Source organism: Mytilus californianus, unplaced genomic scaffold (genome assembly GCF_021869535.1).
Source record: "Mytilus californianus isolate M0D057914Y unplaced genomic scaffold, xbMytCali1.0.p SCAF_21, whole genome shotgun sequence".
NCBI lineage: Eukaryota > Metazoa > Mollusca > Bivalvia > Mytilida > Mytilidae > Mytilus > Mytilus californianus.
In genome coordinates, this window is record NW_026262670.1 from 1,571,321 (window position 1) to 1,589,007 (window position 17,687).

The 17,687-nt window shown below is 33.3% G+C and overlaps 1 protein-coding gene across 1 annotated transcript in view; it reads left to right on the forward strand.

Moving 5' to 3' along the window:
* Positions 1–14,994, forward strand: part of LOC127731904 (zinc finger C2HC domain-containing protein 1A-like) — a 384,322-nt gene extending 369,328 nt beyond the window's left edge. The window contains exons 7-8 of the mRNA XM_052240750.1: positions 12,790–12,881; positions 14,869–14,994. Of these exons, the coding sequence (XP_052096710.1) occupies positions 12,790–12,881; positions 14,869–14,994 (218 nt within the window). The remainder of the gene's footprint in view (positions 1–12,789; positions 12,882–14,868) is intronic.
* The last annotated feature ends 2,693 nt before the right edge of the window (positions 14,995–17,687 follow it).

Here is a 17,687-nt window from a genome sequence, read left to right on the forward strand (position 1 = left end):
ATCTGTAATATGACTCTATTACACATCGTCATACAACTAAATTTGCAGCATTAAAATCACTGGTTTGTGTTGACTAGTCTTGAAAATACAATTATTACTACATGTAATTGGCCAAATAAATAAATCTTAAGCTTCTCGATCAAAGTTATGTATAAAAGATGAGATTTTTTTTTTCTCTTTGACCAGAAAATATATCATAAAACTGAATTGGAATAGGCAAGTCTAATTTGTGACTTGTACCTAATTTTTCTAAACAAAAATGAGACTGAAAATGCAGGTTTTAGATTAACGAGAAAAAAAGTGAAAAGCAAAAGATTTATTTAATTGACTTGACTTGTATTTGTACAATTTAGGAGTAAATGAATATCATCATCGATAGGATTGAGACTATAAAAATATGACTGTTAGGTGTACCCATCATTGTTGTAAATCATGCATCTTAAGAATCAGTAGTATATTTCACTATGAACCAAATATGACTGTCGTTACACTGGCAGATGTTTCCTGCCACAGAACAGCAGTCGAAATTGTTTTTAAAAGAACAGTCCATTACAAAAACTTATCCCTGGATTATATTCCACTGTTGGTTACTCAATAAAAGTTTGGTGTTCTTTTCTCTTGTTCGATGTTTACCTGGACTTAAAAGGATTACTGCAAACCAACTTCTTTAGATTCAGTATTTTTTGTCAGATTTATATGGATCTCATGTGTAAAGGCTTACGGCCTTACCACAAATTTAAATGATCAAAGTAGTACAAATTATCTATGAGTAAGTATGGCAGACTTTGGCAACACCACAAAATCAAATATCCACCAAATTACAATTTTTCTTCAATCCACAGAAATAGATAACCATGAAAATAAATCAACCAACAGTTATTTCCCTAGCAATTTATTCAAACCACTTTAAATAATAAATTGATTTAAATTGATACACGAACAAAGTTGGAAAATCAAGAAAATATTTGCCACAAAGTCACCTAGAAAGGGGAATAAAATTCACGAACATTAGTTGGTTTACAGTTTTCTTAATGCATGGATTCACACACAGAACTGTTCTTAACAGTCTCAAAAAGCAAACCTCAAGAATGCAACTTGTAAATAACAGTCAAGAACAGTCCAGGTAAAAGTAGAAAAAGACTGCAAATGTCACCCTAAGTTGGTAAAATCTGCTGATGTTAAATTCAAAATACTTGTCACTGGGATGCAAGTCATGTCTTTGGTTCATAGTGAATTGAAAGGAATCTTTATGTCATAATATTGTCAGACTTATATGTCAAATTAAGTTTTTGTTGTAAGAAGATAAAAATGAATATCAAGTTCTGAAAAGTTTAAACAACAGACAATTATATTATGTATTTCTCTTGTTAGAAATGTAACATTATAGAAGAATTATAAATTAATGGTGTCATATCTTTATCTGCAAGGTACCATACCACAAAGGGAAGGCTGGGATTGATTTTGGGGGTAATTGCCTCAAAATTTTAGAAATTAGGGGCCAAAAAGTGGAAAAAAACAATCATTTTTCTAGTTTCAGGACAATAACTTGTGTGTAAGTGTATGGATCTTTATGGAATTGTACTACAAGGTTCCATATCACAAAGGGAAAGCTGGGTTTGAGTTTGGGGGTAATTGCCCTAAACGTTTAGGAATTTGGGGCCGAAAGGGGCCAAAAAACAAGAATTTTTTTCTAGTTTCCAGACAATAACTTGTGTTCAAGTGTATGGATCTCTCTGAAATTGTACTGCAAGGTACCATACCACAAAGGGAAGGCTGGGATTGAGTTTGGGGGTGATGAATCATAAGGGGGTTCAAAAAATTGGGGGGTGATTTTTGTTTCCTTTTTTTTCTTTAAAATTTTCCATTTTAAATTTGTTATTTCTGATTTATATATAAAAGCAAATAATAATCATATGGTTTGATTAGGTAAATTAAAAACTTTTAAGTTCTTAGACCACATTCATTCTGTGTCAGAAACCTATGCTGTGTCAAATATTTAATTTGAAACTAAAAAAATATTCGTCAGGGATGTCTTTAAGATATAAAATGTTTATGTTTTGAAAGTATTTAAAAAAGATAAGATGTTGGTGGGCCAATATTTTAATACATGACAAAGTATAAAGAAAGTTGGGTGACATATTGTAAGGAGAAGTTTTAAATGTGTGTAATATATGTAGTCAGCATCCCTATATATTGTTAGTCAGTCAAGGAACTGTGTATAACTATCAGGGCTTCCAAAAAAATATTTGAGCCAGCAGGACATTTTTGTCTTATCCTGATTTTAATCTCTTAAGACTAAGTAACAAAAGGAAATCATGGTAATCAGTTGTGCATCTAACATGCATGGTCAGTTGGGCATCTACATGTATTGTAGAAGTTTTGGTCAGTTGGGCATCTACATGTATTGTAGAAGTTATGGTCAGTTGGGCATCTACATGTATTGTAGAAGTTATGGTCAGTTGGGCATCTACATGTATTGTAGAAGTTATGGTCAGTTGGGCATCTACATGTATTGTAGAAGTTATGGTCAGTTGGGCATCTACATGCATGGTCAGTTGGGCATCTACATGGCATGGTCAGTTGGGCATCTACATGTATGGTCAGTTGGGCATCTACATGTATGGTCAGTTGGGCATCTACATATATGGTCAGTTTGGCATCTACATGCATGGTCAGTTGGACATCTACATGCATGGTCAGTTGGGCATCTACATGGCATGGTCAGTTGGGCATCTACATGGCATGGTCAGTTGGGCATCTACATGCATGGTCAGTTTGGCATCTACCTGACTACATGGCATGGTCAGTTTGGTATCTACATGCATGATCAGTTGGGCATCTACAAGCATGGGCAGCTGGGCATCTACATTCATGGGCAGTTGGGCATCTACATGTACATGCATGGTCAGTTGGGCATCTACATACATGGTCAGTTGGGCATCTACATGTATGGTCAGTTGGGCATCTACATGTATGGTCAGTTGGGCATCTACATGTGTGGTCAGTTTGGCATCTACATGTATGGTCAGTTGGGCATCTACATGTATGTTCAGTTGGCATCTACATGTATGGTCAGTTGGGCATCTACATGTATGGTCAGTTGGCATCACTATCAACAAACATAATCAATAGTAAAGATATTTTGACTTTATGATTTAATTTATACTGGGGTCTATTTATATTTTTGATTTGTGAATAAGAATTATTCTCATTTTGTTGCATGTCAAAGCACTTTTTCACAAACTGATGCATTCTGGGTAATTTTTTCAAAAGCATAGTCCAAATTTATGTGGTTGATTTTTAACGTCCTAAACTATGGATATTTTACCTATGGTGTACCATCATTTTGATGTTTGGTGTTACAAGCAACGAAATTACCAATAACTCTTAGATTCTGAAATGGGGAATTATAGTTTCTTGAAAAATAGAGACAATTCATTAATTTATCTTAATAATTTAATTTTGGATGTAGCACATCTTCTGATCGGCTGAAAGTGTTTTGTCTATCAGCTCATAGACATAATTTTGTCATGTCACGTGACGTCACTAACGTTTTTTTCAAAATTTACTCCTAAAAATAGAATTTAGAATTAAATTATAATCTACGCGGGTTATTCAGTGTGCACCACATTTTTGATGTTATTTCTTTATAGACAGAAAAAATATTACAGTAATTCCTTAAATGTCATCCTAATTATGCAGTTTATTTGAGCTATTAATATCACAAGTTTTATTGTTCATTCAGTTTAGCACAGATGTCATGATTTTTGCACATACAAGGATCATTGATTAAATTTTATTATATTACATTAATAGCTATTAAGTGTAATTTCCCAAATCATTTTTTAGATGACAGAATTGATAAATTTACCAATGCATTGGTTTTCCACTAGCTGATTTCTGTTATTTACTGAGAAACAAAAATAATGCTTATTAATTTATTTATCCAAAATAGGATTACTTTTTTTTTTCTTTGACCTTGATATTTAGGGCATTAAAAAATGAAAACAACACGTTATAGATTTCATGCATCTGAAATACTTTTCTGGATTTATCTTCATCAGGAACGCTCAAAGCCGAATATTTAAAAGCCAAGAATGAATAAGAACTGAAACAGTTGAAGAGCTATATGACCAAAATGGAACTAAAAATAATAGCTAAATCCATCCAATTTTGACTGACAGAGTTGAAACCCTAGTTGCTTTAGTTTCTTTATAATTTAATAATTTTTGAAAGGTTTTGTCAGTACCGAAGTATTGACTTCTGTGCTGATGATACCCACGGGGACGGATATTCCACCAGCAGTTATATCAAAGGATAATCACAAAAAAAGTTGTGCAATTAATGAATGATGATAAAACTCATTCATTCCACAATCAATTAAGCTTGTTAGACAACGTGTGTGCAATGCATACTTTCAAAGAGTTGAAATGTTTATGCAAATTGAACTGCTGAAAATAATTAAATAGTCACGAAACTGTGAATTATGATAGGACATCGCAGTATGATCTTACTCATAGTACTTCACAGGGGCCTCAGTGGCAGAATGGTCTTAGTAGTTCATCTACTGTAATACAGTATCTTTGTCAACACTTATGTTGTGAGTTTGAATCCTGCAGGTAGCAGGTACGTTCAATCCAATCTTAATTGACTAGAATGGCCAGTTTTCCTGTCAAAGATTGTGGTTCTCTCCAGGCACTCCAGCGTCCTCCACCAATCAAAACTTACCACCAAGATATAGACAATAGTACTGGAAGTGGTGTTAAACACCAACAATCAATCAATCCTTACCACCACGATATAGACAATAGTACTGAAAGTGGTGTTAAACACCAACAATCAATCCTTACCACCACGATTTAGACAATAGTACTGGAAGTGGTGTTAAACACCAACAATCAATCAATCAATCCTCACCACCACGATATAGACAATAGAACTGAAAGTGGTGTTAAACACCAACAATCAATCCTTACCATCACGATATAGACAATAGTACTGGAAGTGGTGTTAAACATCAACAATCAATCAATCCTTACCACCACGATATAGACAATAGTACTGAAAGTGGTGTTAAACACCAACAATCAATCAGTCAATCCTCACCACCACGAAAAAGACAATAGTACTGGAAGTGGTGTTAAACATCAACAATCAATCAATCCTTACCACCACGATATAGACAATAGTACTGGAAGTGATGTTAAACATCAACAATCAATCAATCAATCACAGTATTTCACAATGGTTTTATTGGTTTATTCATTTTTGTCTTGCCTGAGACAATTTTAGCAGAATGTCTGACAATTTATGTATGTTATCAGTTATCACCTGTAGCAGCAACAGCATGGAAGGTTAATATTTCAGAACCTAGACATCCTAGACCTGCCATATTTTGTAAAAACATGTTGGCTAATGGTTTAAAGTTTCCATCTAGCATAAGGCAGTCAATCATGACCTCATTTTCATTGTTTAATGACTTATAACTTTAATGAGCATTTAATTTAAGCACTTAGGTCTTTTTTTTCTACTATGAGTAATACATGTAGTTTAGATAAGTGGAATACTTTGTCCTGTCCAATCGACTTCAACTTGATTCATATGAGATTTAGCTATATAGAAAGGTTGTAAAGTGGACATGGTCATCTGACATATTATGACCCTTGAACTTGATCTCCTTTCATGGTTCAATGATCAACATAACTGTTAGTTCTTAGCTCAGTTTTTCATTTTCTATGACTAAAAGATCAACTATACCTGTTTCTATGTGTACATGCATACCTGTCTTGTCCTGTTTTCATGGTTCTTATATTAAAACATGTAGTTAGACCTTTTTCTCAAATTTTGTCAAACTATTATTCATTCATATTTATACTTTGGAAGGGATTGGGGATGTAAATATGCAATAATATACAGATTATTTAGATATATATAATCTCTCTCTTTCCAGGTTGTAAAACCTCCAAAATCCAACTGGAGATTGCAGCATCAAGACTTTATCAATACTGTGAGAGCAGCTAGGGGTGTAACACAGGCTTTAGAAAGAGGAGATCCCCTACCTCCTCCTCCCCCTCCTTCCATTAACCTAGGTAAGTCAGGGATGAAACTCAAGCCTTATAGAGAGGATCCCATCCTCTTCCTCCCCTTCCTCTATTAACCCAGGTAAGTCAGGGATGTCTCACAGGCCTTAAAGAGAGGAGTTACCCTACCCCGTCCTCACCCTCCCTCTATTAACCCGGGGAAGTCAGGGATGACTCGCATGCCTTAAAGAGAGGAGTTACCCTACCCCCTCCTCCCCTCCCTCTATAAACCAAGGTAAGTCGGGGATGTCTCACAGGCCTTAAAGAGAGGAGTTACCCTACCCCCTCCTCCCCTCCCTCTATAAACCAAGGTAAGTCAGGGATGTCTCACAGGCCTTAAAGAGAGGAGTTACCCTACCCCCTCCTCCCCCTCCCTCAATTAACCCAGGTAAGTCGGGGATGAATCATAGGCCTTAAAGAGAGGAGATCCCCTACCCATCCTCCCCTCCCTCTATAAACCAAGGTAAGTCAGGATGTCACTCAGGTCTCAGAGAGGAGATTCCCTACCCCTCTTACACCTCCTCCTATTAACCTAGATATGTCAAGGATGTCACTCAGGCCTAAGAGAGAGAGATCCCCTACCCCTCCTTCACCTTTCTGTATGAATTATTGTCAAGTCTGGGTGTAACACATTATAAATGCTAAATTTGAAATATTCTTAAAAAAAAATGTTAGAAACTCAAACTGCTTTTAATAGGCAGTTGGCTTTGACATCTGTTCTAATTATTCAGACTAAAATGTTCTAACAAAATTAACTTTAATTCATAACAGAATTCTTATATTTGACCAAAAAAATAAATTGGTTTAACATTTTATATTATGTGAAGCTTTAGCTGTAACCTAACTTTAGGACTATCAAAGCACCAATTGATACTCACCAATATTTAGATACAATACTCTTATTTATTAATTTTCAGATTATGAGCAATGTCCTTACTGTGCCAGAAGATTTAATGCAAAAGCTGCTGAGAGGCATATAAACTTTTGTAAGGAACAACAATCTAGGATACCTAACCGGGCAACTAAGGGTGATCCCAATGCTAAAGCTAAAATGATGGCTCGTAACACGGTAAGCTAAAATGATGGCTCGTAACACAGTAAGCTAAAATGATGGCTCGTAACTCGGTAAGCTAAAATGATGGCTCGTAACACGGTAAGCTGAAATGATGGCTCGTAACACCATAAGCTAAAATGATGGCTCATAACACAGTAAGCTAAAATGATGGCTCATAACACAGTAAGCTAAAATGATGACTCGTAACTCAGTAAGCTTAAATGATGGCTCGTAACACGTTAAGCTAAAACGATGGCTCGTAACACAGTAAGCTAAAATGATGGCTCGTTACTCCCAAAATAAAACGATGGCTTGTAACACTGTAAGCTAACATCATGGCTTGTAACTCAGTAAGATAAATGATAGCTTGTAACATGGTAAGAAACAATGATGGATTGTAACACAGTAAGATAAAAGATAAAATGATGGCTCGTAACATGATAAGATGAAATGATGGCTCGTAAGACACGTACGGTAAGATGAAATGATGGCTCGTAGCATTGTAAGATAACAGATAAAATGATGGCTCATAACACGATAAGATGAAATGATGGCTCATAACACGATAAGATGAAATGATGGCTCATAACACGATAAGATGAAATGATGGCTCATAACACGATAAGATGAAATGATGGCTCGTACCACGGTAAGATAAAATGATAGATTGTTATAACACCTAAAATAAAATGAAGGTTCATAACACAGTGAGATAAAATAATGACTTGTAACTTGTAAGATAAAATTGTGGCTCGTAACACAGAAAGATAAAATGATGGCTTGTAACCTAGTTATGATAAAATAATGACACTTAACTGAGTTAAGTTAAATTATAGTTTTATATGAAATAAGGAGATTTAGTATGACTGCCAATGAAACAACTATCTGCCAGAGACCAAACGACGTAGATGTTAACAGTATAGGTCACAGTACAACCGTTAACAATGAGCAGAATACCACATAGCAAGCTGTAAAAAACAATTAACAGAAATCTAACATTATGTATTTTATCATTTTTATTTATAACATGTTACATAAGCATTCTCACAAAACATTAGTTTCAAGTTAATTATTTGGTTTATATACAAAGGATTTCTCATTTGAACAACTGTATTGTATAATTTATTAATTTAAAGTACTTGGATTTTACAGTATCAGGCACCTAAGCCAAAGACAAAAGCAAGCCCAGGAGGAGCAGGAGATAGTCCAGGGTATGGCAGGGCACCAGCATCTCAACCAGGTAATGCATTGTGGGTAATTCATTGGTCTGTACACAAGTATTCCACCTTTCTGTCCTTTGTACTTTGAACATTTTCACAATTATATCATATTGATTGTGATTTTCATCTCAAAACTTTTTTGAAGGAAGTATTTGTTTACATAAAAATTAAAGGAAGAAACTAAGCAAGTGATATTTCTTTTAGGTTATTTTTTATTAAACAAAACAAGAAACAAACAAAAAAATATGGCAGAAAGGACCATTTTCAGTTTTTTTTGTTATGCATTGCTCAATTTGATTTCAGTTCTTTTTCATCAATAAATAAATGGAAGTCAATTCGAGGATAAAATGTCTTTACTGAGCTGTCAAGATAGTAACTGAGCAGAGAATTGTAATATTATTCCATTTATTTCCCTAGGCCAAAAATCCAAAAAGCCTCTGTCAAAAAAAAGTGACAAACAAGCGACCAAGTCTTCATCGTGTTCTATCTTATGACAGGGTATCTGAGATGTGTTTTATCCTTCATTAGATTGCTAATACAGAGGAAATACCGGGTCGGCACTGATCTGTTCTGATTTTTGTTGAATTTGGGTGTTTGGACAAACATTTACTATCACTTCCTTTGTTGGTAGCAACTGTTTGTCAAAATTGTTTAAGTGAAGAATTAAATTACATTTTAGCTCACCTGTCCACAGGGCCATTGTGAGCTATTGCTTTCGCCTGGCATCCATCGTCTGACTAATAATAACTTCAGAAAATTTTATATGAATATTAGTTTCGTCTCCTTTTCCCCCTTTTTTTTTGCAGATATCAGTCTGTTGTTGACATTCTTCATTACACTTTTTATATGGTCTTTTCCTTTAAAACCCATTTTGCAATTGAATTCAAATGTGAACACAATCGTCCTTCAATTGTTTTCTTGTAAATGTATTCCTGATGTTCCTGCCAATCCCCAAGCATCCTGTTAAACTAAGTATAGATCATATGGTTTAAACAAGAAATATGATACTTGTATGACTGTCATCATAAACATTTATTTAATTTTCCACTTACAGTTGTGAAATAAAAAGTTACATATATTTTCCCAAAAAATTTCTCGTTTTACTTAATTATGACCATTTTGACAAAATTTCGTTAAGTGAAAGTTATCTCCATTTCAGCCTTCTTTGCAGATTTGCTATGATCTCTGCACATTAAAGAACCATTGCAACAACTCTCTGAGGGGTCAAAGCTAAATTTCTGTACCTCATTTTCCAGTTGCAGTCCAAATTACCAGCCTTTCATCCTGGTCAACCTACCTACATATTAATTGATCATTCGTCCTGAATATGCATGACAAATTTGCCACTGGACATTAAACAAGCAACAATCAATCATATGAGTTGGCATTTGGACTTAGAAAGTTCATAAAATAACTGTTTTTCTATAAAATAAGGAGATGTGGTATGATTGTGGTATGGGGTGGGGGTGGGGGGAAGGTGGGAGACAAAAAAAAAGATTCTGAAAGTGGGAGGTGGGAGAAGGGTACCCCCCTGTCTACCCCCTCATAATATTACAGTATTTATTCCTTAAGGAATAAAGGGTATAGAATATATGTTCCAAAAGGAACAGATATCATGACATTGTTTATTAGAAAGTTCCCAGGGGAACTAGGCAAAACAAATATACGTTGACATCTTGACCAAACCATATTCCCCTTATGAATTGACATGAATATATTGTGCATACATTGCAAAGTTAATGGGTGAGCGATACAGGCTACTTGGATCCTCCAGTTCAGAATAGAAAAGCAGGTGATGAAAATATTTATTCAAAAAATTATTGATAAAAAAATTTATAAAAAAAGTATATGAGCTGACCTGTTATCCTCATAGTAAACATGTAATACTGCTAAACCCATAATGATAATGGCGTTAAGAAGCTAAGTTACTATTGACATTACCAAATTACATTAGTGGAAACTTAAATTTCACATCTGATTTTTAATGCATGGCCGAAGTTACAATGAAGCTTTTCTGCTTTTTAACTTTTTTTTAAACTTACATGTACTTTTTAAGGTGATTGGAAAATTGCCTATAAGAATTATTTTATATGCAAAACAATGGCTTTAAGCTAACATATTTGTTTCTTTCAATCATGCCGTATAGCTAGATTAAAGTTTTAGTGTTATTTAGTTGTATATTTTTTAGAAATCTAGGTTAATTTAGAGAACAGTATTTGAAATCAATGTCGAGAATTTTTTTTAACTCAAAAGTCAACAAAATATTTTAAAATTCAAAACTATATGTCAGGACCTATACATGTCATTTATCAGGGTTATTTTGTGTTGTTTAGTTTCTATAAATACCATTTGCATTTGATATTCAATTTATAATTTTTAGTGAAAGAAAGAATATATCAGTCAGATTTGAGTTGATTTATCTACACAGTCATATATAAAAAATATAAGAATTCCATTGGAAAAAATTCCTTGTCAAAATGGGTTTAGTTAGTCTATAATACCATACAGTATGCATTAAATTTTAAAATGAAACCATGCTACTATATAACTTAAACCCAATAATAGGTCTATCTATTAATCTAAAGCATAAGTTATGGTATATATATATCTGTATATGCACATTGCACGTTTTTGGTAGAACCTTTTTCCTAAATACATTCACAATAAATCTGTAACTAATAAAACTCCTTGATAATAATTTTTATTTCTTTTTATTATTGACAACAGTTTTTTGTTATTTTTATCTTTGACGAAGGATCTCATTTCTTCCTTTATGTTTGGCAATTGTTTTTTTCTTTTCTTGTTTCTATCTTTTATCTTTTTCTACTTTTTTGGTTAGGATGAGCTTACCTTGCATCCATAAAAATGTCACCAAAATAAGGATTCAGTTATGCATGTTTTTGTGAAATACATATAGTTATTTTTCGTCCATTGTGTCCATGCAATATCATGAAAAATACGAATTGATTGTAATTTTTTGTTTAATTTATTGGCAACTTTTTATAGACCCAGAACTTAGAGTTTAACAAATTGTATAGATACCTGTCTATCGGGAAGACTGTAAGTTGACCTCTAGATGTCTATCGGGAAGACTGTAAGTTGACCTCTAGATGTGTTAATGTTATTTTTGTCATTGGGTTGCTGTCTCATTGATGTATATTCCATTCATCTAGAAAAACTTAATGAAATATATGATTAGCCAGTAGCTTGACAGTGATGAATTATGACGTGTGAGCACTTGTCGGACACCTACTTCTTGTTTGCCGATACTTTGAATTTCCGATATGTTGAATAGATTTGGAATATTTTTGTTACACATTTCTCCAGCTCTACTGATAGAATGACTTGTTAGCACTTATCAATTTTGGGCCTTATCGACCCTACCTTTATAATTATCCATTTATCTCATCTATTGTAAAATATATTATGATTTTCTGAATTTTGGCAGAAGACACAAAACATGTAGACGACTTTCTAATTCATGCACTTTCCTGTAATGTAAAACTTAAAGATGTCATAGGCAAATAGCGATAAACAGATTATCAGTGGTCTTTCAAACTCTTAAGATGTTTCTCAGCCACATCTCATCTGTCAGCTATCTGCGAGAACATTGGAGTAATCATGATAATCACGATTCAAAATACAAAGAATCGTTATTTAATGCTTTTTTATGTGAAAGATAATCAAAATGGCTATGCCTGTTATGTTTTTTTTTTCACAACCTATTTTAAATAGTTTTTCGTGATATAATGTATGTAAGCATGTTTTTCCATTTTATTGTAATTCAAAATTGAGAACAAATCTCAGATATCTAGTCATAAGTCCCTAATTTACATAGCAGATACCATTAATTATTCTCCAACTCTAGAGTGGGGATATATTGCATTTACCTTGTCTGTCTGTTCGTCATATTTTTTCTGGCATGATACACTTTTCCAAACTACTCTGGTAATATGTATATATGTACAGAACATAATGACTTCATATTTATTCAGAAGCTTGACAGTGATGAGTTGTAAAGTATGAGCACTTTTTAGATCAGTCAGACAGCTACTTCCTGTTTGCCAATACTTTGAATTACAAGTGGGGGTAATAGTTTTACGAGTGGGTGTAGTAGTTTAACATGACAACCTGTGCATTCTTGTTTTGTAGAATGTGTAATTTTAATGCTAGTTTAATATTATTTGAAGGTATGACTGAAATTCATAAAATGTGTAACTTATCATAAAGATTTTATGTCAAGCATTTGTTCATTTGAACATTACTTTTTCTATATTTACAATGGATCAATCATCTTTAAAAAAAACATGAGTTTAACAAGTTCATGTACTGATGAGAGGAAGAAATTAATTTACCTCTATGTGATGCATGTTAATGAATAAAAACTTTATTTTTACTGATATTTAAATAAATTTTTTGAATTCTACTTTTGCAGGAGTTGGTAGAACTCCCCCTGGTGCTAGTAATGGTTACGGTAGAGGTGGCACCAGCACTAGAGGGCGTTCTACTGGAACAACATCATATCAGGTAAGATTTTTGATGATCTAATTTACATATATTAGATTTGATAATCACTCAAGTTAACATTAGGAAAACTCATAATCATAATGGTTCATAATCTGATGCATTGTGGGTAATTTTGTGGGTTAACAATGTCCTTTAAACAAGAATTACCAACCAATGGCTACGTTATAACATTTTTTTAGTGGATGAAAAATTACACACAATTCCTTTCTTTCTAGAATTAAGTTCAGACAATCTGCATTTGGAAAGGAGGAGGTCCGGTAAGGGCCGATTTTGGCCTCAAAATTCAGGTTCATCTGATGAAAGATTTTTGACACTTTTTAAACACTTAAGTGTCTACTTCAGTCGATTCAATTACTTTATGTGAAAGATTTGAACTGATTTAGTCATTAAAGTCGCTCAAATTCAAGCTTAAAAATTAAAAATCTATCAAATATGCCATAATATGTCACTTTTCGGATGGTTTTTGTCAAAAATGAAAGTGGCCGCATCCGTGTTCATTCTCAACCTTTATATATGTTATGTATTATCATTAAATACAACTTACATTTAAATATTAAGAATGAACACAAATGCGGCCACTTCCATTTCAGACGGAAACCGTCTAAAAATTAACCAAAATGCTAAACTTTCGAAGATTTCAGCAATTTAGCATGACTTAATGATGCTAGTACCAGATACATGCGCATTGTATTGTCAAAAACTGCCCATATCTATGTAACAGAAGTATTCTTCTTTCCAATAAATAGCTAAAAATTTACATTTTAACAATTTTGAAAAACTGCTATATTTTGGGGCCAAAAAGGGGTCTTACTGGGCCTACTTCTTTATATAGTTCTATCAGATTATCTTTTAAAACAAAGTTTCTGTTTTTCAAACATAACATAAAAGAGTAGTTCTTAAGAAGAATAGTTTGAATATAATAATACACTTACTTTTTAATTTTCCACTAAGCTAAGCTTAGAAACTCCAAATTATTAGAACTGTGTCAAAAGGAGATAATTTCGACAACCAATTCTGTAAAACAAATTTAAAGGGAGATAATTTGTCATCTCTTTACTGAACAAATATAGCCTTGTTTGAGTCATGTAAGATCAAGTTTCAGACAGACTATACCAAATTATCAGAATCAAATGAGCAGCCACATTGTGGTCAAACTGAAATAGTTATTATATTACAGTATAAACACAAAATATATGATTTACCATTAGTAATTGAATGTTAATTCATGCAAGAGTAAATTTGGTATAATGATTTCCTGACTAATGAGGGTTTGGTATAATGATTTCCTGACATTCGAGGGTTTGGTATAATGATTTCCTGACATATGAGGGTTTGGTAAAATGATTTCCTGACATTCGAGGGTTTGGTATAATGATTTCCTGACATATGAGAGTTTGGTATAATGATTTCCTGACATATGAGAGTTTGGTATAATGATTTCCTGACATATGAGGGTTTGGTATAATGATTTCCTGACATATGAGAGTTTGGCATAATGATTTCCAGACATACGAGGGTTTGGTATGATTATTTCCTGACATACGAGGGTTTGTTATAATGATTTCCTGACATATGAGGGTTTGATATAATTATTTCCTGACATATAAGGGTTTGGTATAATTATTTCCTGACATATGAGGGTTTGATATAATTATTTCCTGACATATAAGGGAAAAGGTTCTTAGAAAAAACAATTTTCAGTGTATTTTTTTGTCATGGAAACAATGACATTGTGATTATTTTAGTCATTGTATTGGCAAGAAACAACAATCACTTAGATCTGGAAATGTAAACAATTAGCTGAAAACCAGTAGAGTCTCTTATTATATATAAACTGTAGGTAAAACATCAATTTCAAACCAGCCTTATTTTTTTTAAATATGAAGATAAAAATATAAATTATAAGCTAAAAATGTCAGTTTTCAAACATTTTGATGCTGTTTAACTGAATCAGAATTTAAAGTATTTAAAATGGTCATTAAACTAGGACATCCATGAGGAGCAAGCTATAGATCCACAGCCACACAAACCATGGGCCAACCGTGTGTCTTTTCAACCAAGTTTTTTAGAACCTCTCGATGAAGTTGTTCACACGGTAAAAATTGTGATCTAATATTGCTTCTGCATGATAAAAATGTTAACAATATTAATTTTTAACGCTGGAGATGTGAATTGGATAATTGGGGTATATACCAAAAAATTTTGATGCTTGAGGTCAGTGATACAGGAAAGCTGTGTTATGCCCTTTGCGCTGGCATGTGTTATATTATGTCAGTATTAAGTATTTATGTAGACAATATGGTTCTAACAATATTTTTTTTTCAATCAAATTGCAAGAAAATTTGTGAACACTTGAATAATTTCAGTTGTAATGCATGATGTGACGAGGAGACCAGTAACACACTTGTTTTATAAGTTTGAACCACATCAATAACATTGCTGATTGTATGTTGATTAACCATTCATATATCATTGATCATCCACTGATCTGATTGCCTTGGATGGTTAAAGAAAAGAATCATTCAGTCAGCATATATATATCCATTTGAATAAATTTCACACAACCTCACCTCGCAGTTGGTAACATTGCCGCACTTCATGATAAGTCTGAAGGTTGATGGAAATAAAATCGGGGGGGGGGGGGGGGGGGGGGTGTTGTCTTTTCACAAAAATTTACAACAAAAATTGATTGTAAGTTATACTGAAATAGTCATGACTTACAAGTATTTTTTCTCGTTAGATTTTTTTTTACCTTCCAATTTATTTTTTGGGAGCATGCAACAGGAAACACACCTTTTTTTTTATTGGCCTTAAATGAATCTGCAAATAATTATCACTTGAAAATTTCGTCAATTATACACGCCTTTATGACGTCATTTACCAGATAGAGGGGACCGCCTGTATCCCTGCACTATTAAATTCATCAAGTGTCTTCCTGATCGTCATTATGCAGGATGAACTAGAAATAATGTTTGTTCCAACAGGTACTTTTAAATAACATTTCTTAAATGACAGAAGTGCTGATTATCAATTATAAGAATTTAATTAGAGTAATAATTCGCGCGATATAGCATTATATTTTTTTTAACCAATCGCTCAACATAAGAACGTAATTGACGACGCCCCTAAATGCATGAATGATGTTCACTAAAACCAAAGTTTTTGAGGGAAATGCAACAAACTCGAAAGTTGTCTATTTTTTTTTTTTTTGTCTTGCTGCAACATAAAGTTTCCAAAGCTTAACTAAGGTACAAAAAATGTATGCTGTTATTGGCATAGCCAATGACGTTAACAATTTGTTCAAGATTTTAATTACAATTTTTTGACTCAAAATATAATCTTTATTGACTAGGATTGTCAGTCTTCCAACCGATGGTTGGTCGTTCTCTCCGGCTTCCTCCGCCTATGAAATATGACCACATTACTGTTAATGCACATGTAGGTTAGTTTAACAGGAAACACTTGTGGGAAGTCAATGATACGTGGTATGTACATGTACTATAATGCGGTTGAAGGAGCATTTGAATATCTCATTAATAAAGGGCCTGCCCCCAAAAATTATTGGTTAGTTTATATGCCGAATCTGATTAGTTCAGTTTGAGGAGAAACCAGTAATGGTAAGTCAATAATATTTGGTGTGTTGTTGTACATGTATCAGAATTACAACATCTCATCCATGGGGATTAGTTGTTCAATCCCCTTAGTCGTGGTTGTCATGGTCTATTGACATTAAATCTTGGGCATGTTACAGCTTAAAATTAAAAGGTCGAACATCAGAAAATTACAAGAAGACCATCAACATCTTTCATGTAAGAATTACATGAACATGTACATGCATATTAATATTTGGGTGAAAGAAGTTCATCCTTTCGATCTACTTTGTCATATTCCTTACATATTCATATAAATAAATGCCACATGGATATATACATGTACAACAATAAGAAAACACCCAATGCCAAAGATAATTGAAAGATGTCTAGAGGTCAATACACTATCTCAAACAATAGACAAAATAAAAAACTAAAAGTACAGCCAATTGTTGAAATGTATTATTACATGTACAATGTTTTTGCAAGATTTAAAATATTATATCTTTCACGACTTTTTTAGTATTAGGTTCAACCTAACATTTTATAAAACTTTGATTTCATTGTGGCTAGTCTATAAAAAAAACATCAATTAGAGAAGCCAATATTATATTGGGACATTAATTTGAGAACAACAAAAAAGATGTCTATTTCAGGGATATATATTTGGTCAAACATGTAGATTTGGAATCTTATTTTATTATGACGTCAGATTTGGATGTCGACTTCAGGAATGGAGGTTGGTTAGAGACTGGACGTCAATCTGAGTCTAACATATGTATATATATTGATTCAGTTGTGACGGTAAATAGACACTAGCTGATAGATAAGTACACTAGCTGATAGATAAGTACACTAGCTGATAGATAAGTCTAATAACATTTTAAAGTTTTAATGTTTGTTCACCTGTTTACTATAAAATTGAGAATGGAAATGGGGAATATGTCAAAGAGACAACAACACGACCAAAGAGCAGATAACAGCCGAAGGCCACCAATGGGTCTTCAACACAGCGAGAAAATCCTGCACCCGGAGGCGGGTATGAATAGGTGGAAGTATGTTTTTATTTCAAAAAGAGAGGCACTCAGCATATATTATTAATTTGTGCATGAAGTGACAACTACTTGCTAGAAACTGAATGTTTTTACCACAACTTTGTATGTTTTAACTGGGATACGTACATATAATATAAAAAAAGTTACATGTCTTTTTCAGG